General features: G+C 38.8%; 1 protein-coding gene across 1 annotated transcript in view; it reads right to left on the minus strand.

Moving 5' to 3' along the window:
* Window positions 1-24,811, minus strand: part of MDN1 (midasin AAA ATPase 1) — a gene marked incomplete at its 5' end in the record, with an annotated part of 103,024 nt that overhangs the window by 33,262 nt on the left and 44,951 nt on the right. Inside the window, 31 exons of the mRNA XM_080341253.1 lie at window positions 361-485; window positions 1,170-1,264; window positions 1,490-1,585; window positions 2,045-2,280; window positions 2,521-2,794; window positions 3,455-3,616; window positions 4,464-5,160; window positions 5,846-5,955; window positions 6,288-6,669; window positions 6,768-6,982; window positions 7,129-7,299; window positions 7,968-8,094; window positions 9,100-9,331; window positions 9,474-9,684; window positions 10,755-10,875; window positions 11,238-11,398; window positions 12,096-12,229; window positions 12,786-12,895; window positions 13,565-13,697; window positions 14,256-14,369; window positions 15,508-15,728; window positions 16,844-17,046; window positions 17,930-18,075; window positions 18,624-18,832; window positions 19,388-19,504; window positions 19,807-19,966; window positions 21,406-21,676; window positions 21,824-22,084; window positions 22,181-22,270; window positions 23,347-23,535; window positions 24,646-24,753. Coding sequence (XP_080197379.1) covers window positions 361-485; window positions 1,170-1,264; window positions 1,490-1,585; window positions 2,045-2,280; window positions 2,521-2,794; window positions 3,455-3,616; window positions 4,464-5,160; window positions 5,846-5,955; window positions 6,288-6,669; window positions 6,768-6,982; window positions 7,129-7,299; window positions 7,968-8,094; window positions 9,100-9,331; window positions 9,474-9,684; window positions 10,755-10,875; window positions 11,238-11,398; window positions 12,096-12,229; window positions 12,786-12,895; window positions 13,565-13,697; window positions 14,256-14,369; window positions 15,508-15,728; window positions 16,844-17,046; window positions 17,930-18,075; window positions 18,624-18,832; window positions 19,388-19,504; window positions 19,807-19,966; window positions 21,406-21,676; window positions 21,824-22,084; window positions 22,181-22,270; window positions 23,347-23,535; window positions 24,646-24,753 — 5,881 coding nt within the window. The remainder of the gene's footprint in view (window positions 1-360; window positions 486-1,169; window positions 1,265-1,489; window positions 1,586-2,044; window positions 2,281-2,520; window positions 2,795-3,454; window positions 3,617-4,463; window positions 5,161-5,845; window positions 5,956-6,287; window positions 6,670-6,767; window positions 6,983-7,128; window positions 7,300-7,967; window positions 8,095-9,099; window positions 9,332-9,473; window positions 9,685-10,754; window positions 10,876-11,237; window positions 11,399-12,095; window positions 12,230-12,785; window positions 12,896-13,564; window positions 13,698-14,255; window positions 14,370-15,507; window positions 15,729-16,843; window positions 17,047-17,929; window positions 18,076-18,623; window positions 18,833-19,387; window positions 19,505-19,806; window positions 19,967-21,405; window positions 21,677-21,823; window positions 22,085-22,180; window positions 22,271-23,346; window positions 23,536-24,645; window positions 24,754-24,811) is intronic.

A 24,811-nucleotide genomic window follows, 5' to 3' on the forward strand; every position in this document is an offset into this window, starting at 1 on the left:
CCTTTTCCAGCTGCAGATGGAGGCCTCCTACTCCCCAAATCTGTTTTGACTCTTTATATGTTCACTACATACAGTTACCACAGTTCTACTTTCTTCTAGATGCTTTTTTCAGATTTTTTTTTTTTACACTACATATCGTGTTATCCCGATGAGAGACACAGGTGGTTCCAGAAATAAATACCAAGCAAAAGTTAACTCTATATGGAAGATCCTATACAGTCATGGAATTTATTGTAGGGCAAAGGGTACAAGAACTACACCTGAAAGTGCTTTGTCAGACTCTGGCATTTAGGACCTTAATTATGCATCCTTAGTAATTTCTGGAACTGCATCACATATTCATTTAAGGACAGGTCTTACCTTCTGTGTTTGCTTCTGTCTGTTCTTGAACATACTTCTCAATCATCTGATAGACTGAGAACCAGTGCTTTGTGGATTTCTCTCCATGCTGCTTCATAATATTGTCCAAACTTACTGACCAGCAACTGGAAACAATAAGGAAGGCGAGAGAAGAAAAAAAATAAAGCAAAAATATTGTGGGTAGTTTGGGCTCCAAAACTACTAAACTAAAGGAAAATCGAATAGTCTGCATATATCCCTAAACATACACTATAAACTCTTGAGGATCAGTGCTTTGCCACTGTTATTAAATATGGGAGAAGAAATGTAGAACTAGAGACTAGTGAGTGACAGGTTCAAAAGTTTTTGGTTTTGTTTCTTCCACAAAACTTGAAATATGCTTGTGGAATTCCTGATCATAGTAAACTGTGTATATAAAAATGTTATATGGTCTTAGCAGAAGACAAAATATTTTAAAGGAAAATTTGCTAAGTAGACAAAACACTGCAGGCTCAGTAAACCCTAAGATGAAAACAGAAGAACGCTGGGAAAAGTATTAGGATTAAGTACTATAGTTATCTGTCCTGCTTCTGCTCCTCCTGAGGCACATACGTAGGGTCACCATGGGCTGGACAAGCTCATTCTGAGCCAATACAGCTGCTAGTTTGTTTGTTTGTTTGTTTTTCCGCACATTGTTACTAGGATAGTCACATACACACACACAGAAGTATGTTTCATGATTCAGGCAATTCTGCATTGGCATGTGTCTCTGTACAGAGACAGAAGCTCACAGTATCTAAGAAAAAGCAAGAGGGAACAACAGTTCTTACTTCAGCTCCAGTCTACGCCACTGAATAATCAGTTGTGTGACCAAATCAAGATGTTTCCGCAAGGACAAAGCTCGACTGGCGTTTTCCTCCCAGTCCTGGAAAAAAAGTTCCCTTTTATACAAAACCAGAAGTTAAGTCTTTAAATGGCAAGACTCATGCAGTACTCCGGACTCCATTTCTACTCCTTAAACTTATGGCATTGATCAAGTTCAGTTTCCCATATCCTGGCAAGCATACACTTCCAGTTGTTTTTATCATGGCACCAATATAAATAAAGGAAGCACAAAATTGAAAAAAGATTTCCTTAGCCCTTTTCTTACCTGTGCCTTTGCAAGAAGAATTTCCAAGCCATTCAGGAACTTTGAAAGAGGACTAGAAAGTGGAAAACTCCGGATTCTGTCCATTACAACTAATAGCTGCAGAATAAAAAAGAAGCATTCAACTCATAGTAACTGATCTTCAACAGAAGCAGTCATAAAGTTAAGCTAATTTAAATTAGCATAACCCTCCTCTGCAAGAGATAAGAATATTTTTTTAATTTTAAACAGCTTCTTCATTTTAGTATTAGCTCACTTGTAGTTCAGTGAACGCCAGTGCACTGGGAGAAAGGAGCACAACTGACCCAAAGCAAAGAGGTCCAACAGATTGAGTTTCTGCATTACTTGAAGAAATATAACCGGAGAGGCAAACAGGCCCCACAAGCAGGACCAAAGATATCCATTTTAAAGCACTGGGAAAGGGAGCATTTCAGAAGAAAACAGGAACCAGAACAGCAACAGACCTCAAAAATCTTTGAGGTATGGCAGGTTGATGATTGCTGAAAGCAATTTTAAAATGCTTCAGTTTTCCCCAAACATTTGTTGAGGTGTCTTTACCTGCACAAGTACTGGATGCTCTGGCCATTCCTGCAGGAGCCCATTTACTTCTTTAGCAAAATTATCAAGTACAGGTTGGCACTGTCGGACTTGCTGAATATTAGGATGCTGGTAGAAGTCATATGGGCCATCTTGCTGCAGCACAAGATCTGAAGTTAATTCCTCAAAAAACGTATTGTTAAGAAGAGTGCTAACTAGAAGTTGGCTTCCCAAAAGACTATCATTCATTTCAGCACCTAGGAAGCAAAAAACCAAAGGCATCACACATAATATTAATTCACTTTTCAGCTAAATGGAATCAGTGGTTTTGGGCGGTTTTGTTTGTTTGTTTTTGTGTGTGTGTGGCTTTTTTTTCCCCCCTGTATCCCAAGCCTCAACATGTCATGTATTTCAAGGATATAAGAATGGGACACACATAAGCAATGGGATGAGAGTATGGAAGAAGAGACATACCGAAATATTGCTAGCAATCTTACCAACTAAAGGATAGAATTGTGACATCAGACATGCACCAGTCTGGTAGCAGGAAATAAATGTACTGAAGTAATGTTTGTCTCGATGAGAAGGCAGATTCTGTTGATACCACAGGGATCGAGCAAAGTTTAAGCACAACTGTTGATGAACCATCACTACTGTTTGCATAGAGCTCTTGGACAAAAGGGCTCTATCAACTTCCAGCTGGTCTTCCAATGGATCTTCAGTTTCCATTTTTTCTTCTAGGCTTGGCTGAGCTGTGATATCTTCAAAGTCCTGCAAATCATATGATAATGGAAGATCAATTATAATTTCTTACCTTAATACATTGCTTCCCCACCTCCCTTTGGCATGCAACAATACGCTAATAATTTGGAGCTACCACTACATTGATACACTGCACACCTTGCAGCTTACGTGTCAGTCTGAAACAGAACACAGGCGAACAGAAAAATTAAGGGCATAACCACAGCAGGTAAGAATGTGGTACCATTAGCCCTGATGTGCTGCCAACTAAACCTCCCTCAGAAAAAGCAACAGCAGTCATATCTGCTGATAAATCACCTCAACACTGTTTTGTCACTTGAAGACCTGAACTGTTACATCCCAACAACACATTGCCGCACATAATTGTCCCATGCTTTTCTGTAGTGCATGACATCGCTCAGCGAAAAGACACTTCAAAAAATCATTGAGATTGCCATTCAGTAATGTGGAATTCTTCAGCTGAACCACAGTATAGTTCAAGTCTAGAAGTTAATTCAAAAAACTTTCTAGAAGTGGAAGAGAAAAACTAAAAGCACAGTACTTAAATACCTTTCTATCAAAATCTACCGGACATTTTTCTTTTGGCTAAAGGAAAAATTGCTTTATTCCTCATCTCATTTTACTCATAGTGTGCTTTTTCAGACAGCATTTGTCAATTACAGTTGCTACCTTTTCATGAAGGGGAAATCTCCTCCTAAATTCTTTTTCTTCCTCTTCCTCCTCACTCTGTCCTTTCCCATGACTTTTACTTTTGTATCTGTATAGACTGCGTTCCATTGCCTCCTGCTCTTGAGCACGGCGTTCCTGTTCATCCCACTCATTTATAATTGCCTAAGGAAACAAAGCAGCATGTTTTTACAGAAGTTAATCTTTAAAATCACCTATATTTCATCAAAGGGGCAGCACCTATCTTGTTTGTCTCTCTCCTCCTGTACAGTCTACAACAGTATAAATCAAAGCCTTCTGACTTGAAAGAACATTTGTAAACTGCCCTCTCAACAAACTAATTATGAAAACCTACAGAAAACAGTATGCACAGTGCTTGGCCAAATTCTAGTCTCCTTCAACTTTATGCCTTTAAAAACCCAAACAAGTTAAGCCAATATTTTAGATTATGTTAAAATTATCATTTTTCAATTCAATGGAAATAAAATCAAAGTTTAGAACATTGTACTGGCAATTATCAAGGTAAAAAATCATAGAATAGCTTGAGTTGGATGTGACCTCCAAAGATCATCTAATCCAACCCCCCAGCCATGGGTAGGGACACCTTCCATTATACCAGGTTGCTCAAAGCCGGGGCATCCACAGCTTCTCTGGACAACCTGCTCCGGTGCTTCGCCAACCTCATTGTAAAAAGTTTCTTCCTTTTGTTCAACCTAAACTTAACCCTCTTTCAGTTTAAAACCATTGCCCCATGTCCTATCACTACAAGCCTTGACAAAATGTATCTTTCAATCCTTTCTATACTGAAAAGCCACCATGAAGTTTCCCCAGAGACTTTTCCAGGGTAAACACCATCAACTCTGTCAGCCTTTCTTCATATAAGGGGAATTTCAGCCCTCTGACAATTTTTGTGGTCTTCCTCTAGACCAACTTTAACAGATCCATATCTGTCTTGTACTGAGGACAAGTTAGTTTATGGCAAGGATCCGGGCCACTGGCATTCAGTTCCTACCTGACACAGATGTCTAAAGAGCTGCAGAGATTTCTTGTCCATCTCTCCTCTGGATAGTACATGGCATCGAAGATGCAACAAAGCATTCACCAAGAGTTGTTCAAGAGTTGGGCAAGGCTGCTCTACTCCCTCCGATTCTACTTCAGAGTGCTTTAGAGAAAACTTTTTAAGTCCATGAAGGACTTCAACTGAATTCACTGAGCATAAAATTTCTGCACGAGCAAAGTAAGTGGGGAAGGCATGGCCAACTGAAGGAAATGCCAACAAAGAAGTGAGGAGGTTGGTCAGATCAGCTGGATGCACAGAACTCTTGAGCACTGCATAAGCTTCAGAAGCCACTAATCGCATGCCATGCTGCAACTGTAAGATGGCAGCTTGCAGTGGAATGATGGCATCGGGGAATACAGCATACTCCTCTGACAGGTGTTTTCTAAACTGATGATGTGACTGTTGCCAAGATGCTTCTTCATTTAACAGGTTTTGTATTGCCTGGAGCGATTTAGGTCCTTCTCCACGAAGGAACTGCAGGAGGCGGGCTAAAAGATCTTGGACTGAAGAAACCCGTGCTATGCTGTTGATGTACTGGTGAACCTCCTGGTATAAGCAATCATAGGGTGGAGCTGGAGGCCTGAAGGCCTTTTTTCTGGAAAGACTGCTTATTTGCTCCTTCAACCTTTGCATTCTTTCATGCAACAGTCTGTTAAGAAATAACATTGATCAGTTTAGACATATGCTGAAATGTGCACAAAGAAGAAATCTAAAATTTCCTCCTTAAGTTCCTCTGATTAAAAAAAAAAAAAAAAAAAAGAAATCACAAAACAATGGCTACAAATTCTGAATGTCAGTGTACTCTATGTTGTGAGATATTTAATTTATCCATAGCACCACAGGTAAAGGCTAAAATAAACATCTGGAAACTTCTACCCAGGACGAATCAGTCCAAGAACTCTGCCAAATAGCACTGGCATCTATCAAGGCCTTGAAGACTTACAGTGATAGATACACATTCCATGTCGTTTCATTAATTTGGTAACTGTCACATTTTAATGAAACTATCATAATTTAGATATATGGCTTTATTTTCACTTCCATGTATAGCTTCAATTTTATCAAGATATGAAGGCCACTGCTTCAACTGTTGTATTTACAGCAGTACAAAGTGTGTACAGACAATTCCTAAGTCACTGCAAGTAAACAGAACAGCTTCTGTACTTTTCTTTACCACCTCAATATGTAAACTGATACTTTCAAAATCAACAACCTTTATTCCTACAGAAGAACACAAAACTTGTTATGCTGCAAAGAAAAAGCTCTGGAGCCTGAGCATTCAAAGATCAAGTTTCCCATCTGAAAGAAAAAGAGTTAAGTGCCTGAGATGTTACCTGAGATGAGGATGAATATAGTTGCTGGCTGCTTCATCTTCAATACTTTTTCCTGTGTGCAGCTGGGATGACAAATCATTTGTTTTCCATTCACACTCCAGCTGGTATAACTAAAAAGGAAAGAAACATTCTCTGAGGTTCTGGTTTTGGTAACCAAGTAGGTCTTACTGGTTTTGGCAAGGTTTTGGTAGCAGGGGGCCTACAGGGATGGCTTCTGTGAGAAGTTGCTAGAAGCTTCTCCCATGTCCGATAGAGCCAGTTCCAGCCCGCTCAAAGATGGACTTGCCACTGGACAAGGTTGAGCTCACTAGTGACAGTGGTAGCACCTCTGGGATAACGTATTTAAGAAGGGGGAAAAAGCTGCTGTGCAACAGCAGCCAGAGGAGAGGAATGCAGACGTGAGAAAACAGGTTACAGAGATAAAAGCCAAGTCCACACTCACCTCTTCTTTAGTATACTTGAGCTTGTATTCTCTTTTAATAGCCGGATCAAACCTGGTCTGTGGAAGCCACACCTGGATCTGTACTAAACCAATATTCACCCAGAGGCTTCCTCGCCAAGCTGTCTCTGGTAACTCCTGAAGTCCTTCCCCAAAGAACTGCTGCAAGCAAGTGATCAGGAGAAACAGGAATTCTTTAGGAAGTAACTCCTGATCAGTGATGCTTTGAAGTATCTTGAGAAGGTACTCATATGCAATGGGATCCTTGAGGTAGAGCTTCTCAGAGCACTCCAAAAATTCTTCTTGAAGATCCATTGGAACCAGATCTACCAGGGCAGAGAGCTGTCTGCCTAGAATTGTTCCTTGCAGTCTAGCATCTGTGTATCTGGAGGCAAAGGAATGAAAAAAGCTCACAAATGGTAAGCAAACTTCTGTAATGTGACTGATTTAAACAACATGTATGTGGAAGAGAGGTCTTAATACCGAAAATCTGCTATTGAAGAGACAGCGAGGTTGGTCCACAGTGCTGTGCTGACTTGATGAAGCTGCTGTGCTCTCTCCAGCCATTCTCCCAGTGTCACATGGGATGATGACAGGACAGGAAGCCCACTCACATCCCACTGGCTTGTCTTGCTGCTGCTAGTTAGAATTTCAAAGAAGCACTTTGAGAAAACGGCTCGGGTCAAAATACCTGGGCCCTAAATTAAGAGATGAAGAATTAGATTGTTCAGATGAAACTTGCATTGACTATGCTAGAACTTACAGTATTGCTTTAGAAAGCTGTTGAAATATTTAATAAAAGAGTATTCAGCCTAGTTGTTTGATGAGGTCAAAAGAGACAAACCTTCATAGAACAGTTCATCTGCGATTTAGAAAAGGTCTTTTCCTCCGTTGCAGGTAGCGGCCTCCAAGTCAACCAGTAGTCTGGGTCTGTGGTGAACGTACTGCTCCAAAAGGATGCTAACACAGCATTAACTAGTTGAGATGACAGAATAGACAGTTCTTCAGGGGATATCTAAGGAGAGATAAGAACCTAGAGCTGAGAATAATTTATAGGGAGCTGAAGAGGATCAAGTACAGACACACAAATAAGAAGAATATGACACTGTTTTTCAGTAGGGATAGTACAAGATATTCCTCAAGATTCTTTTCAAATTCAAAAAATGTTTGCTTGCATCTCTCTTCTCAACAAAAAGAACATACGCTTCCTGAGGTCTGCACTGCTGCGCCTGTCTGTGGAATATGCAGCATGTTTACAGAGCAAGTTTTCAGAATGCAGCTCCTAGTCTACATCTGTGCAACATTTTGTTGAGGCTCAGGAACAGCAGCAAGTATTTTTCAGCATAAAATTACTTTGAATACACTAATAAAACCAGATTGGCACCTGCTATTCAAACCCCTGTTTTCTATTAGGTCACAGACAGATGGAATGAAACAATAGCACCAAACTAGATTATATAGAACTATGTTATTTAATACTTTGTTGTGTTTTATGTATGTTTTAATGTTGTATTTTACATTTTTTGCAGGCTCACAGTTAGTAGCCTTTCTTATTAAAAGAAGGAACAATTATTGCTGGACACAGGTAGAAAAACTACATGTCAAAAATCTTAGAGATATACCTATTTTGAAGAGTCTGTTGAAAACTTCTACAAAACTAATTAAACTGAAACTTGTTCTTACTTCTTTAAGGTGTAACAAGTGCCACAGTCCAGATAGCTGGTGAGAAGCAGCCGGTGTCGATTTCAAGGCAAAAGCTATAAGCTGAACTAGGTCTGAACATGTGCTTAGTTCTTGACTGCAGTTCTCCCTGTAGCAGGTAAAAGAAATACAACCTAAGAAAGGCTTAAGCAGGGCATGTGACATAAATCATTTAGACAGTAAAACAAATTCAGAATGGCAAGTGAAGTCATAATAATGAAGACTCCCTAAAAGGCTAAATAACAACATTTTAAACAGAAAAGAACAAGCACTCAAGTAATACTCAAACCACCTGCATCCTTCAAAGTTGGAAAAGTCTAAATACAACAAAAAGGAGACATAGCATCTTCTGTAGTTATAAGCTACGCGTTCAGCAAAACGTACAAAACATTTGGAGACAAACTGTCTTCCAGCTTTACAGTTGTTGCACAAATCAGAACTTTTATAAATTCAGGAATGAATCAGTGATTCTAGGAGTCTCATTGCACAAAAAAATACTTCCACTGAAATCTATAAATGAAAAGCTCTCTTCTAAGGAACAGTAAAACAGTAAAAAAAAACCTCAAAAAATACACTGGGCCCCTTAAACCAACACTGACACTTCTTAAACTAATAACATTAATTTAAACTATGAGTATATGTGTATAGTTTACACAAAAGGAAGCAAGCATGCTCATGTGCTTCTCCACCTCTAATTCAGTATTTCTGCAGTAGGCCCAGCAACATGCTGATGAACATCTTCACATTAATTCCTAACATGAAGAACTCTTCTATTTCATTAAAAAGTTGGGGAATCCACCACTTTCCCGGGGAGATTATTCCAATGGCTAATTGTTCTCATTGTGAAAAAACTCTCTCTTGTGTCCAATTGGAATCTCCCCCAGGAGTAACTTGTACCTATTGCCCATCATTATAAGCATTTATATACATAAATAAATAAGCATGTGTGAACCACATATATATATATATGCATATACACAGCCAAATATCTTAACATATATGTACACACACAGAGATTTTCATGCAAATGTAAAGTACCAGTTACAGCTTTTAGCTAGAGATCTTGAATCTCATGAAAGGAATATAGGATCTTTTTCTCAAACCTTGTTCTCACCTTCTTGTGCAAGCCTTGGCCACATAATCCGCTGTCAGTTTGTACTGCCAGAGTGTGCCTATGTATTCCATTGCAGGCCACAGCTGAACCCGACTGCAGAGCTGGTTTAACAAAGCAGGGTCTAACTGGTTGGAGACAGTATCTTCAGGAAACCTGTCTTCTGGATGATTATATATAACTCCTTCTGTTCTCAGTTGTGAATGTATAGCTTTCAAAAAATTCTTTAGTTGACCTGTTTGACAGAGCACACAAGGCACATGAATGCATGTACTATACTTCTCACCAGTGAACATTTCACATCCTTTCCATTTGTACACAACAAGAACAGCCATGGCAGAAATCATTGTGTTAGGCTCTTCAAAAGTGTTACCTACCCAGATTCACATCTTCTAAATGGTTAGCTCTAATTATTAGGCCATCAGCTTGCAGCAACGCCTTCTTCATCTTCCATCCAGTGGCAGCAATTTTCAGACAGCACATTTTTTCCTGCCATCTGCTTTCCGCAAAGACCAATCTTAGCTCCAACATGTTAAGTGGTTTGCTGAGAACTTTTAACTGAGAAAAACATTCCATGCCCAGTTTATCCTGGAAACACAAGGACATTTTGAACAAGTGGCATTTATTTTCAGTAGCGCTAACAAAACAAGAAACTAAGGTTTCAAATTCACATGCACACGAGCAAAATACAAGTATATATAAACGAATATGCAACAAAAACTTAACCGTAATTCTTTTGTAGACCTATTCAATACAGGAAGACAGCAACTGAAATAGTTGGCCACAACTCTTCCTTGTCAAATTCTTTTTTTCCTTCATGAAGAAACTACATAAATATGCAGACAAACAATACCTCAACATGGCAACTTACCTAAACTAAGGGCAATAAATATACACATTAATAAGAAAATCCAGAAGCTACTGTCACTTAAAACAAACTGGCATTTTACACCTGCAATTTAAACACATTTGGATGCCTAGAAAAATTTCCCAAAATTCTCAGCGAGCACTGAATGATCTCTAAAGTCCCATAAAGTAACTACATGCATTTTAAGCAGCTTGACTATATTTGAGATAAGGCCATAAAAACTTATGCCTAATTACTGATCACCAGCATGAGAAACCTACAAGTCTACTGTGCTCTGCTTTTAAAAAGGGACTTATATGCTTTAGAAAATTTTACTGTGATATATTTTTTATTCAATGACACTAGCTGATAAAATAAGAAAAGAAAAAACTGAGTTAAGAAGCCTTGCCATGGTAAGTCAGAAGGCAGCCCCATCCTATTCTGTATAAAAGGAAGTACACGTTCTTTTCTATATACACATATGTTCACCAAATATATACTGATATTCACAAGTCTCCCGAACAGAGCAAGTAGTGAAATTTTTATGTTTGTCCACCACTCTATATTAAATAACTGCTATCTACACAAAACATAATTAATAGTAGAAATGCTATGTGGATAACTGATATATTTCACAAAAAAGGTATTCATTAAGATATGCTGAATTTGCTTTCCTAATCAATCTAACAAGTCCAAAAGGAATGTATTTTTGCAAGCCTGGAAAATAAAAGCTACAAATCTTGGTGATTATTTTAAAGCATACATAGATGTTGCTGGAAATACAAATCTTTTGCAGACAGAGTACCAATACCTTAAAAGGAAGAGGTCTTCCTAGAGACTTCTGTAATAGCTTCATACTGGCAGAAGTACCAGCAGGATTGGCCAAGCAGCTCTGAATCTGCTGTGAAACAGATTGAATTTCCTTGGAAACCCTTGGAGATTAAAAAAAAAAAAAAAAGAGAAGAAATAAGCCCACACAGTGAACTCAAAAATTTGAGAAAAAAGGCAAAAGGAGACAAAATAAAGGAAGGTCCCTTCTCTTAACCTTCCACTAAAGCAGCAAGTTAACTTTAAACTACAGAAAATGGGTAAAAATTCTTTATGATCATTTGGGCAAAAAGATGATCAATACTAAGACATCTGACTTTTAAAATTGAACAACTGTCTAATACATTGCAGTTGCATTCACTAATGGAACATAACTTGGACACTTAAGCAAACAACATTAATTAGTTATAATACTAACAAGAGAGTAATTTATACAGTCATTTAACAGAAGCACAAAGCCACTCACTTGTGCTGGTCTGATCCGATAAGCATCTGAGGAATTCTGTCAATTAGATGCTTCATAACCCAGTGCCAGTGCAGAGACAGAAGTGATAACCCTGCCGAATCCACTATCAGAGCATCAGAGACTGCCCAGAACCGGTCACGCCACAGCAAGCTGTATAAAATCTAACAACAAGACAAAAATGTCACGGTTTTCCCATTGCCAAGCCCTCCATGTTACAGAACACTTTGTACTTCAAGCAAGAGAAAAATGCAAAAACATTGTCACTTCCATTAATTTCTGAATCACTCAATGCTTTATACTTAGTGGCATGCAACTAGTGCTCCACTATATGTTTTCTAAAAATACTCCAGGGCTCTGATGGCAGGTGGAAGGACATGTCAAAAACAAGTAATCCCTGCACCAAGTCTACAATGTCATTGTCAGATTTCAACAAAATGATCTTCATGGTCTGAAAAGGGAGAGGGAGAAGTGAATCACCCCTGTGACACACGTCAGAAGCCCAGGTTCAGATATCTTTAACTGAGATGGATGTGAATACTCCCTTTGTTATGAGTGGAGAGAAACAGGCAAACCTATGGCACAATGGATATCTAGGTCCTTGGTGTGTACATTTAGGTAAGATAATTCCCACCCTGAGTATCTGCAGGCTGAAAACCTACAATCCACACAGAAAAAATGAGAAGACAGAACACAAATAGAGTCACTGAAATAAACACGATATCTGCCTGGTGTCAGGTATATTCTAAATATCAACAGACACAGTAGTTTATTTCATGGCCCCTGAAACTAAAAATAGTGCTCTGCACACTGTCTAATTTCACATAACTTCGGTAAGTGTACTATGAAAAGTCTACTCACATCATGCATGTCATCATCACTTAGGGCCACCTGACTAGACTTCACCCAGTGAAATGTAAATGCATCCCAAAGTTCGAAGAAAGGAGCGAGGTTGACCACAATTGGATGAGGAAGGCAGTTGTAACTTCCTGGATCTGAGATTTGGGCAAGAGGGAAAGAGGAGACTGAATATTCCAACCACAAAACATGACAAGTGAGCGTCAATTTCTGATCACTAGACTCTGTGATGGGGGAAAAAAAGTACTAACTGTATCACTATTTTTTTCCCATTTGTTTTAGGAGTAAACAACCTAATTACAAAAAAAACAACATTAGGATTAGCATAAGAGGATTAACATAAGAAGATTAGAACAAAAGCACAACTGAAGAACTTGGCTATTCTCACTAGCTAAACACAAGATGCAATTCCAGTTTCTCTCCACCATCTTCCTAAAGTTTCGATAATTAGTAGAGAAATGACATGCACTCACTATCTAGTAGAGGCGGGACATAAATGCTGTAGGATAAAGTATATCTAAGAATAATGTGTTACATATCATACTAGTACCCATCTAGTTGCTTTATATTCACACAATCTTCCTTCACAAATTCAGGACACACCACGTTTAAAGTACACATTTTGTAACAGTGCAAATTAACCATATTTCAAATTGAACATAGTACCGAAAGAAACAGTGAAAATCGTTCTACCTTTGCGGAAATCTAGAGACATTCTTAAAACACTATTTCTTGACTTCTTGCTGGTAATCAAATTCTTCTCAGTGTAGCTTCTTTTTTCTCGGTCAAGAAATAATACTGCCCTGAATTAAAAATAAAGTTGTTAGAAATTCAGTACCATTTTAAAGCCTCTGTTTTACTAAGAATAGTGAACTACAAAGTATCATTTGATATTTCACTGCATAATGAAACACGAATCAAGTGCAGCATAACTAATCGCTTGAATATGGTTTCTGCAGAAGCAAGCTTCAGAAAGAGCAGATTCCTGACCTGCAGTGATCACCAGGAAGGAAAAAGCAGTGAGGTATTAAGCAGATACAAAACCACCACCTGTAGGATATGTGAGCACCTGCTTCCTTATACTCTAACTGCAAAATCTGTGCACTTTTTGCTCCTGTTAGAAAACGCAGTTCAAATACAAAAGCGGGGCAACTATTTAAAAGTTCTATGTCAGAGATCTCACACTGCTGCTTCTGCCTCTTTTATGCTTTACCCCACAGTTCTGGTTTGTCTTTGAAGAACTCCAGCCTATAAGGAATACTGGGGGACCTGCTCTCTATATTAAGTCATTTGTTTTAGTCTGCCTCTATAGAAAACAGAAGCAAAGAATTTAAATACCTGTACAAAACCTCTGCCTAGTATTTTAGATCACATCTATCAAAACCTAAACATACTTGACAGATATCACAGGTGTTTATACAGCACTGATTACAGTCATTGGGGAATCTTCACAAGCTTTTTTTGTAACCCACCGATTTGCTACAGACTTCAAAAGGATTAGAAGCTGATCTGTGTGTTCCATTTCTGTATCAAAGTTCATCGAATTTCTAATGATATCCAAAAACTGCATATTCCATCTTGGGTCCAGAGGCATCACATGTTCATCTGGGAAGGCAGACAAGAGAGGACAGCAGTGGAAACATTATTTAATGAAAAACTTTCCCTGATCCACCTGCCTGTGCATGAACATTAGGGAAAGGAAGGAAAAGACAAAAGGCAAAGGAGCCTAAGAGGAAGGCAGAGTCTTAAGCTCCCTCAATCCAGATATCCAAACAGGAAGGTATTAATTGACTGCAGGTTCTGTAAAACAGAACAGTGAAAGTAAATTAACCAGTGGTCAGAGCACCCAAAAAGTCAGCTTGGAAATCCAAGTCCAAATCTCTTTTCCTTCACAGTCCAGGTGAGTACCTAGGACCATCCATAAAGGGTTCAGTGTCACTGTATGTAGCTTTCATGCACCTAACAAGCTTGGAAAGGAAACCACAGGCCTGAGGCTCCTGTAAAGCACACAGGGAAAATTATAGGCCCCAACACAGGTTTCAGAGGGACCAACAGAATTTAGCCTTTGTTGTGTTACATGTATTTCCTACAAAGGGCTGCAGTGTGTTCAGAGAACAAATAAAGGAAGCACCAATGTCTTACATCATTTTTTTTCAGAAGTACCTGTCATAGTTGGCTGTAACAACTTGATCATGTTACTGACTCCAGATGAGAGGGGACTGGCATAGAAACTACGAAGGGCCACAGCGCCTGCTTCCAGCTGAATCTGCACCTGATCTGTAGGTGAAGAAGAAAGAACAAAGCAAATAAAAATAACTTCAACTGAGCCAGCAGAAGCAGCTTGAATCTCATCTGTGCATGCACTGTGACATACTGGTTGCTCTTATTTTCTATTAGCACCAAGAGGTCTTAAAACTAGTCAGAATATCATGGCCAAAGACATAAATCCAGTATAGAGTTCTAGTTAAACTGGTGATACTTCATGTATGCTATTAAAAATATAGTTCGTGATGAGTTTATACCTTCAAATCTTCCTCTCAGTACATCTGTTTTTAATTTTTTCTCCCAATTAAAAAAAAAAACCAAAACACAAAAAACCGCAACCTCCCCCCAAAAAACCAAACACACCAAAAAACCAACAAGCAAACAAACAAATGGAAAAAAAACAAACAAAAAACCCCAAAACAAAACACAAACAAAAAACACCCCACCACCACAAAACAAATATGAGCATACCCATCATGACAGTAAGTACCTAGATACTTTCTAGTTTACAGGCAGACCTGCCTGGAAAGATACCAAGATCAAGGGGGAGCAATCCCATTCACGTAGGGACAATACAATCTGAGATTTCACACCATACAAGGAAGCTGAGTGTGTGAATTATTTGGACTAATGCCTGTTTCAATCCTTCTCAAGTTTAATGTGATTAATGTAATTAAGCAACAAATACCTCAGCTCAGCTGCTATTCTGAATGTTCAGAAAACGCAGCTTCCAGACATCTCAGTTCTGCAGTTTCCTTGCTTTCTAACCTTTTGTATTTCAACACCAAAAAAACAGAAGGCATTTTACTGGTTTTGCTATCACTATCCAAAAAATAGTGAAGAGAAAGGCATATTTGCTTACACAGACCAGTAGGCATAAAAAATAACTGATTCAGAAGTAGTACAAGTTACATACAGGCTTGAACAATAAAAGCAATCTTCAGTCCAAGGTCTCCTGTTGTCCCTAATACACATAACCTGCTTCTGTCTCTCCCTGAAGCCTTAATGCCCTCCATTCAGTGTGGATAGTTGAACTTTCATATCAGATCATTTGAATGCTCTGGATGTTTCCATAGAAGATTCACCACTTGTGAAAATATAATAAATCAGCCAGCTCTTAGGCAAAAGAGAAAGTTAAATAATTACATACCAAGCACCTGTGGCAGATTTTTGGCTAAGGAGTTAAGCCATTTAACTCTCAATGTCCAATCCTGATTGGTTGCCTTTTCTATGAAAAATTTCACTGAAGCCTGAAGAACTTCCAGTTTATCCATCCAGTTTGCATCTATTTCAGCAGCACCGAATTCAAGACTCTCAGGATTGGTAGACTGCATAATTTTTTTAAGATCTTGCAGAGTCAGTGGCAGTGTCCTGAAACACAAAGAAGTGAAATCCAGCAATTGAAGGCTCCAACTCCCAGTTCCAGGAAATAATATATTTTACAAGTGAAGCTACTCAGCATGCAACTATCTTTAGACAAGGAGGTAGCAATACAGTAACCCCTCTCCTCTCTATTTAGCTTTAAAACCAGTTTCCAACCTCAAATCATTTGGGGGTGTCTACTATTAGGAATTCAATGTTGCCAAAAATTCATACAGTGCCAGAAAAGTGAATCTGCACAGCATTTCACTGAGAAACTGATTTGTGCACCAGAACAATATGCGAAATTAAGTTCAAAAAGACAAAGACAGGAGAAAAGTGTTATTAATAAAAAAGAAAAAACAGTACGATGCTGAGGTTTTACAATTTCAACACTGTATCTTAGAACTAACTTCTACAGCTTGTTTTTCCACTGGAAGCAAATGACAGTACCTGTCCACAGTAGGTCACTAAGCAAAGCAGGCAGGAAGATTTTGCACCAGTGTTGTGAAAATAACAGCTATATTGCCCAATAAATAATTAAAAGAGTTCTTGCATATGGCCCCTGCACATAAGACTTCTTTTGAACACCTCTGTTTGAAGGAGGAAACTTGGTGGATTCTTTTGGGTTTTGTGGTGGGTTTTTTTTGTTGTTGTGGGCTTTTCGTTGTTTTTGTTGTTTTTTTGTTTTGTTCGTTTTGTTTTCTTCTACCTGAAGCTAGTGGATCTAAAATAACTGATGAAAAATTGTTTACATGAAAGTACAGAGGATCATTAGTATATTTAAAACTAACTACACACATTTTTTTAAAGCTTAGAAATAAACTGAAGGAAGAGATTTTTGGGGTTCTTATTACCCTCTAAACCTACTGTTTACATTCACATTTTCCGCTAAATGCCTACTCTTAACTCCAAATGGAGTCAAATGTACTTAATGAAGATTGAATATGGTCAAGTATTTTGGACTGAAGAATAAACCAGTGAATAATTTAACTTGTATTTATAGTGGTTGCATGGAAATGTAACAGGAGCCTCAGAGTGTGACTACCATAGTCTCTACCCCCAGAATTTGCTCAAGACAAAGCTTTGCAGGGAACAATGACATGCCATCAGTACTTCACACCTACCTGCAGTTTTTAAGGTGCAGTCTATTCAGAAAATACATTAGGACCTGTGCATCACTCCAGACTGTTGAAAGAAGCGAGTCTTCAGCTGCAAACAGACCTGTGGGCAGGGAGTCTGGCCACAATCCCATTGAGAGCAAGGAGTCACCCCAGGTTTCATGGGAAGCCAGAGATGAAGCATGCTTCGTAACCAATTCTAACACAAGCTACAACAAACAACCAAAAACCAGTTTAGAATCATTTCATTCAAGTACAATAGCTCAGGGAATTCTTTAGTTACATGCATCTATTATGAAATCATTACAAACCAAATGTTCTACAAACACTATATAACCTACATGATAAAAGTACCAAAACATTCCAACCATAAGTAAAGTAACATATTACACAGTTTAAAATAGGAAGCGAATATTGCTGTCTCCAGATGACAGTGTACACAGTGTTTCAGGCTATAGATTAATCAGTATTCATATTCCGGAATCTCAGCTGACCCTGTCAAAAAGCAAGTAAGCCCCAGAGTCTACCTAGGGTATGTTCTGTGTTCCTTATGCTGAAAAAGAGTGACCCACTATCTACAAGTTGTCTGACAAACAATATTTATCCCTGGGGAACAGTATCGCAATAAGCACAGCCCAGATTGACAGTCTTTATGCAGCTCTCACTCATCTGACCTCTGTCTCCAGTAACTTGCAACTGGGCTGAGAAAACATGCCATGAAAGGAGAGGTGACAGCTGAAAATCACCATACTTCACCATTCAATAGCAAAAAAAACCAAACCAAACCAAACCACAAAAAAAAAAAAAAAAAAACAAAAACCCACACAGAAGAGGCAACTAACTTCTGGAGCTTCAAGTGATCTGTTAGACTAAGTTACACACAGAACTGTACTGCTTACACCGCAGCCAAAAAAAGACTCAAAAGCCAAAAAATGCAGAAAATGTCCAATGCCACTTAATCCTTCCTCTTCATCACCTGATAGTTGCCTGAGAGGATGTTTAAAATTGTTCGGTTCACACTGGCCTCATGAAATGGTATTTTTCACATATCTAGATGATGTAAGAAAAGTTTTCAAATGCAGGACTTTTTACCTTTTGGTTGATCTGCAGTTGTTGTGAGTGACCATAAACTTCCCAACAGGCTCTGTAAAAAGACTTCGCTAATCCAAAGCCTCTTTGTATCTGCTGCACAATTAACACAGCAGCCTGAAGCAAAGGTGACAAAGATGACACAGAGCCTGAAAGATACATAGCATTTAGGATGATATGAACGTTAGTAATTGTCAGCCCTTTAACTTTCTGCGGACAAACACCACTTTACACCCTGAGGGAGATTCAAAACAAATGAATCCTGCTGAGTCTTGAAAATTGATCGAGTTATTCCCAAGGTTAATACGAAAATCTGACAGGACTGTAAATAACAGGTGACCAGTTCAAAATAAGACATCGAGCAGCTAAGATGAACGAAACTTAGTGTCATTTGCTCCAAAGAACCCTCTATTTTGCTGATTTTCACTTAGAATATATTGCCTTCCCTGAAGCAATAGACAACCGACACTTGCCAGTATCTGATGTCTCCTTACAAAACACCCAAAGTATCATCTTTTTATGATTTGGGCCTGTGAGAACACAAAAAAACCCCAACTCTAAACAATCTGATCATATTTTTATGTCTTTACTTATACTGGGACATAACAAAATAAAATGCCAAGCTTTAATATTAAAGATTTAATCTAAATATAAGTAGTGACCCCAAGTTGTTAAACACCGAATAGTGTTCTTTTACCTGCTACTGCAGCCTTGGTTTCTGAATGCACAGCCAGAAGTGCATCACAGATGCTGCCTCCCACTAAACCCAAACCATGCAGGAGTAACTTCAAATCCAGATTGTCCAATGCATTTCCATCGTTCTCCCCAGGAATGTAAATTTCAATCCCACGATTCCGCATTGCCCTGGATATTTCCCCATGAACAGGATCCATGGAAAGGAAAAGCCTGTTGGATATTAGAATACAATAGTTCAGTTTTAAGGCACCTACAATGATTATCTAGTTCAACTGCCTGATATTCTTAACATGTAACTTAAGGCTTTAAACTGTCACTCCAGAAACACCAAATCCACTCTTCCATAAAGTAAATTCATATTTTCATTCTGTATGTATGTATTCTACCCAATGTTCTTTTCATGAATTTATAAAAGGTAGAATACATACATACAGAATACTCTGTATGTTCCCCTCCCAACTCCCCCACAGACTGCTTCAGTAAAGCAGAAATAGAGAATCAAGGCAGAGATAAGGCAGAGCTATACTGCCATAATTTTTCCAGTGTAACAGTCTGTGCTGCCACAGGGATACAAAGCCAAGCCTCTTAGGCGCTCTGTCACACACCACAGTGCAGTTTTATTGGTTACCAGACAGTGTCACTACAGTACATGGCAAACTGAACAGCATTCAAAATACCAGCTCACAGCTGACCTTTTTTTTGTAAAACTGCTACTTGGTATGAAATTTAAAAAAGAAAAAAAGACAAGACAAAAAAGCAAAGCACCTGAAGTTTGGATGTGGAGCTATTGTGGGAATTGTACCATCTATCACACCTCTCTCACTCATGGTAAGAACACCTCCTGGTTCAAGCAAAGCATTCAAGCGGTCCAGCACAGAAGGGCTATATTAAAAGGAAATATAAATGGTTATAAAAAGGTAACAATTTGATCCCATTCTGATTGGAAATCAAAATGGTACCAGTCTTAAGCAAAAAGTCAAACAGTTATTATGTTCAAAGGTAACACGAAAACTATCAACTGCTAAGCTAAGAAGGAAGACACTCTTTCAGAACATTTAAGTTACTGCTCCCATTTATTGTTACCAAATGTAAAATGTTCAGTTGGGAACCACGCAGTAAGAGGCAAGTAACCTAAGGAGGTCAAGGGTTTTACTCAGTGAAACGATACCATTAAAATCTCTTACTTGCAGAAGTTAACGTTGTCCATCAACAGCCAGTCTCCCGACTGCAGGGCCTGAACCAACATCCCATCCACCCACTCGAAAGTGCCATGGCTGTTGAGGTCAGCAGCCTGGGCCTGCTGCAGCTTGAAATGCCGGAACTCTTCTACTAAGTGAGCAAACTCTGAAAGGAATTACATCTTGCATCAAGACTTACATCACTGAGGTAGCTTCCTCTTTCATTCAAGAAAAAATGTAATTATTTTGTTAACATATATACTTCCTGCTTTTTAGGGGAACAACAGCAGAGGCTCCAACTCTCCAAGTAGCCTCCCATGGGCAAAATCCACATGTGGAAACATGAGGTTTGCAGGCACATACAAACTACACTGACACTTTTCTGTTTAAACAGACACTTTTCCTCCATGCCTCTCCCCCATTAGAGGAAGTTTGATGGCTATTAATGCAATCTTTTAGATGATTTAAAAAAAAAAATAACCCATACATTATTCTGGTGACATTTGTAAAGCTCAGCTGATTAATGCTTCAGAGGACAAATGCAAGAATAGAGTATCACAGTATCACAGTATGTTTGGGATTGGAAGGGACCTCAAAAGATCATCTAGTCCAATCCCCCTGCTGGAGCAGGAACACCTAGATGAGGTTACACAGGAACATGTCCAGGTGGGTTTTGAATTTCTCCAGAGAAGGAGATTCCACAACCCCCCTGGGCAGTCTGTTCCAGTGCTCTGGCACCCTCACTGAGAAGAAATTTTTTCGCAAATTTAAGTGGAACCTCTCGTGTCCCAGCTTGATCCCATTACCCCTTGTCCTAGCATTGTTTGCCACTGAGAAGAGCCTGGCTCCATCCTCATGGCACTCCCCCTTTACATATTTATAAACATTAATAAGGTCACCCCTCAGTCTCCTCCTCTCCAAACTAAAGAGCCCCAGCTCCCTCAGCCTTTCCTCATAAGGGAGGTGCTCCATTCCCTTAATCATTTTCGTTGCCCTACGCTGGACCCTCTCCAGCAGTTCCCTGTCCTTCTTGAACTGAGGGGCCCAGAACTGGACACAATATTCCAGATGGGGTCTCACCAGGGCAGAGTAGAGGGGAAGGAGAACCTCTCTCGACCTACTAACCACCCCCCTTCTAATACACCCCAGAATGCCATTGGCCTTCCTGGCCACAAGGGCACAGTGCTGGCTCATGGGCATCCTGCTGTCCACCAGGATCCCCAGGTCCCTTTCCCCTACACTTCTCTCTAACACGTAATTTCTATCTGAAGTATCTAAATTCCATTTCTTAGAAATACAAGATAAGAGCTGTATTGCATCATATGTTGAATAGCTCAATACAGGAGAATTGCAGTGTGTCAAGTGTGGACTACCAATTGCTACCAGCTATAACTACACAAACAAAAAATAAACCTGAAGAACCATCACAAATAACTTTTTCATAAGATAGGCTGTTACATAAGTAGTATGAAGCAACAGTATTGACTACAAAGAACCTATAAAACACCCCTCAGTTTTCTCAAGCTTTCACTGCAGAGTTATCTATTTCTATTATTTTCTTCAGAGGAATATATAGTCTTATGTCAAATCACCCACCATACATACCTGGTTTTGAGTAGGAATTTATTTTATTGTTTAGTCGCTGGATCAGTACAAGTATTCCCTCCAGTTTGCTCACTAATTCAGCTGTAACACTTCTGCCTCCTTCACCCAGAGATTTGGGTTTGTAATTCAGGATGAAACTGCTCCAAGCACGCAGCAGAAGCTCAGCATCATCTGCACAAATTTCTGTCAGGAGAAGACTGTCCCTTACTAGTGTGCTCACAGCATTCTCCACTTTTTCCAACAGGCGCTGCCATGGCCTATTGATATCCACCTGCAAACAAGCCATTATGGAGTTAGTTCATCCAGAAGACTGCAGTGCCTAAGGCTCCATTTGGTGCTTAAATACCAAGATCACAGTGGACTGGCCACTGTTGGGTAGGAACAAGAAATATTGCCATATTACCAAAAGAGTGTTTACCTGTTCAAATCCACCCAGGAGTTCAGTTGTATCCATCGCACTGTTCATTGCCATGATTTTCAGTCGATGGCCAGTCAGATGGGCCAGCAGCTCAACAAGACTGGTTTTGCCAACAGCTGCTGGGCCCACCAGGATTACCATCCAGCTCATGTGCACACATTTCATTATAGACTCAAGGGACTGCAGTGAATGATGCAGAAGTGAGAGACTTCTACCAGGTCGAGGAATATAGTTGCCACGAGAAAGAACTGAGTAACCGATCTGGAAGAGACAAGAGACACATGGATGAGTAATAAGAGGCAAGTCCAAGTTGTCTCCTCCTCTCTCCACTCAAAAAACCTCTTGTCAGCAGCCTACCTGAACATTATATGGAGTAATGTGAAACTCTCTGGTTCCTGTATACACATCAGCCTCCTGGCCAAAAACGTCTCGAAACACAGATATAACCTAAAACAATTGAAAGAGCCAAAAGAAGACTCATCAGGCTTAAGTTAACCATAATTCCAAAGATTTACTCCTAAAGTAGCCTTCCCTCTCAGCTCCACAGCCGTGTGACAGTAACAGCTATGTGATAGTAACTAACACAATTTAATCATAAACATCATTTCACTGCAAGTGCAGCAAGCAAAGTGATTGTGAGCTGCCCACAGCAAGCCCTTCATTAACCATGCCTTCCCATGACTTGAAATACCCTAATGCTTCTGTCTAAAAAAAAAAAAAAACCACCTCTTGTAAAGAAGCCATTCCATAAGTAAGCTCTTCGATAACACACAAAAATGCAATAATACTACAGGAAGGAAAAAGTAAACCCATGAGAAAAATATCCAGTCACATACAGTTTGTAACTTCAATCTTACAATGTGACTGATGTTTAGTTTAACACCATTTAAATGCTGTGAAATTAAACAAAAGCCAAGGATTTCTAAGCAAGAGAGGGCTATGTAGATGGCAAAGATGGAATAACAATTGCAGTGTTTTATTAGAGCAACCTTAAGCCATGATTTTAAGCGAATGAGAAGAGCAATTTGACAGGCAGATGAAAAAAGTGACAGGTAAATAAGTCCATAAAAGAAGTCCAAGCCAGAACAATTTAAAAACTGCTGCTTTTTACCTATAACTTTAAGCACCTCTCCATATCTCAGTGCTATTTCTCTTCACTGCTCCCCATCTCCTCTTTCCTCACAAATATGCATGCGACCCATGCCACTTCTATGAGAACGTTACTAAATACAGAATCACATAAGAACATGTTGTGTTTTGCTCTGTTTAAGTCCTTTGTTGTCCTACTTGCCTTGATTTACACCAGCTTTCTGCTTTAATACTAGCAGCTAATTAAGTCGATATTTTAAATGACAAGGGGAGAGGTACATATGTTAAATGTCAAAACCTCAAACAAACCTATTTTTCTTTCGTAAGGGGTATTGTCTACAAATAAATTGCAAAGCATCTTCAAATTAACACTTGGATTTCTAAAAATACTTCCTGACAATCTGAAGACCAAGAAAGGAGAACACACATCTCACCTTTTCTTTGTCTTCTTTGGTTCTCATTCTTTCTCCATACACCAAAAATACATGTTGGCCTGGATCATAACATCCTGGTGACTGGTCAACAAGCATCAGCTGGCACCAGCGGAAAAGATCACGTAAGTTGAACTCCCAGGGTCCTCCTTTTTGTCCCCACTTTTTTTCAACCATTACTTCATTGTCAATCTGGAAAAATCAGCAATTTTTTTTTTTTTAAATAATAATAATATTTTCTACCCATGTGCTGATCTTCAAATATATATATATATATTTATATTCAACTGAACTTCTGCCTTTAGCACTGCTTACAAGACAGAAGACAACAGAAGGAGAAAACTGTATTCACTTTTCTGAAGACATGAGAAACTAAAGCTTCATTTAGTTGTCTCTACTAATTCTCTAACAGCTTAATTTTCCTTTTTACTCTTGCACTCTATAAATAAGTATTCACTACGATGCCACCATAAAAGATTTTTATGTAACGACAAACAATACTACTTTCTCTTAATGTTAATAGACTTTGTTTCATTACATGAAGATTAAACGCAACTTCAGAAGCATGACCCTGAGTAAAATCCTTGCTGTGAATTTTATATCCCGCATTTTATGCAAACTGGAACTATTTAAGCAACAAAATAGCTAGTAAGTCAATGCTTTGTAATCAATGCTTGTTGAAAACCTTTTATATTAGCAATATTTTATATCCGAGCATCTCTAAATCCTCTGCCATAGACAAATTCTATCAGGAAATATTTTCCTTTTATTGGTCACTCAATGATCCAGAACACTGCCACATAACCTTACAAGCTTCTGTTTCTGTACAGGTCAGATGCCACTTTCACTAAGAACATCCCATAATAAAGAGCACGTTAAAAATTCTGACCAGAAACAGAAATACACATTTTAGTTCTTGTTAAGATATAGCTCTTCTTGTTTGTGCTTCAAGAATAATCCATGAGAAGGAAAATCATTATTTTCTGAACTCACTTCACCAAGCTACCAAACCATCATTGTTTTCACTTGTAGAGCAAAGCCTTTCTTATATAAATATATATTCTCCTCTGTGAAAAATAATGCCTCTTCAGGTATCAACCAAGAATCTGATTGTAGTGGTACAAGAATTCAGATGGGTTTTAGCGGTGTTCTTTACTTTCTTCTGCATATATTCCCATTCCTCTTTTTTCACCCAAGCACTTGTCTAGGAAAATGCTTGGAAAGGTAACATTGGACTTAACTTTTTTAATCTTACTGCATTCTGCCTACTTCTACACAAAAGAAACTAAAATATATATTTACCTTGTTATTGAAAGCAACCATTTTAGCAATAATACTTTTATCAATAGCAGGAAATAGTGTATTCCCAATAAATTCCATATCTTCTGCTGACAGTGGATCAACATACACCTGTAGAATCAAAGAGCATGCTGAGTGTTGATATAGTCAGAAAACTACAAGATGGGAT

Source organism: Nesoenas mayeri (assembly GCF_963082525.1).
Source record: "Nesoenas mayeri genome assembly, chromosome: 3".
In the NCBI taxonomy this organism is placed as follows: Eukaryota; Metazoa; Chordata; class Aves; order Columbiformes; family Columbidae; genus Nesoenas; species Nesoenas mayeri.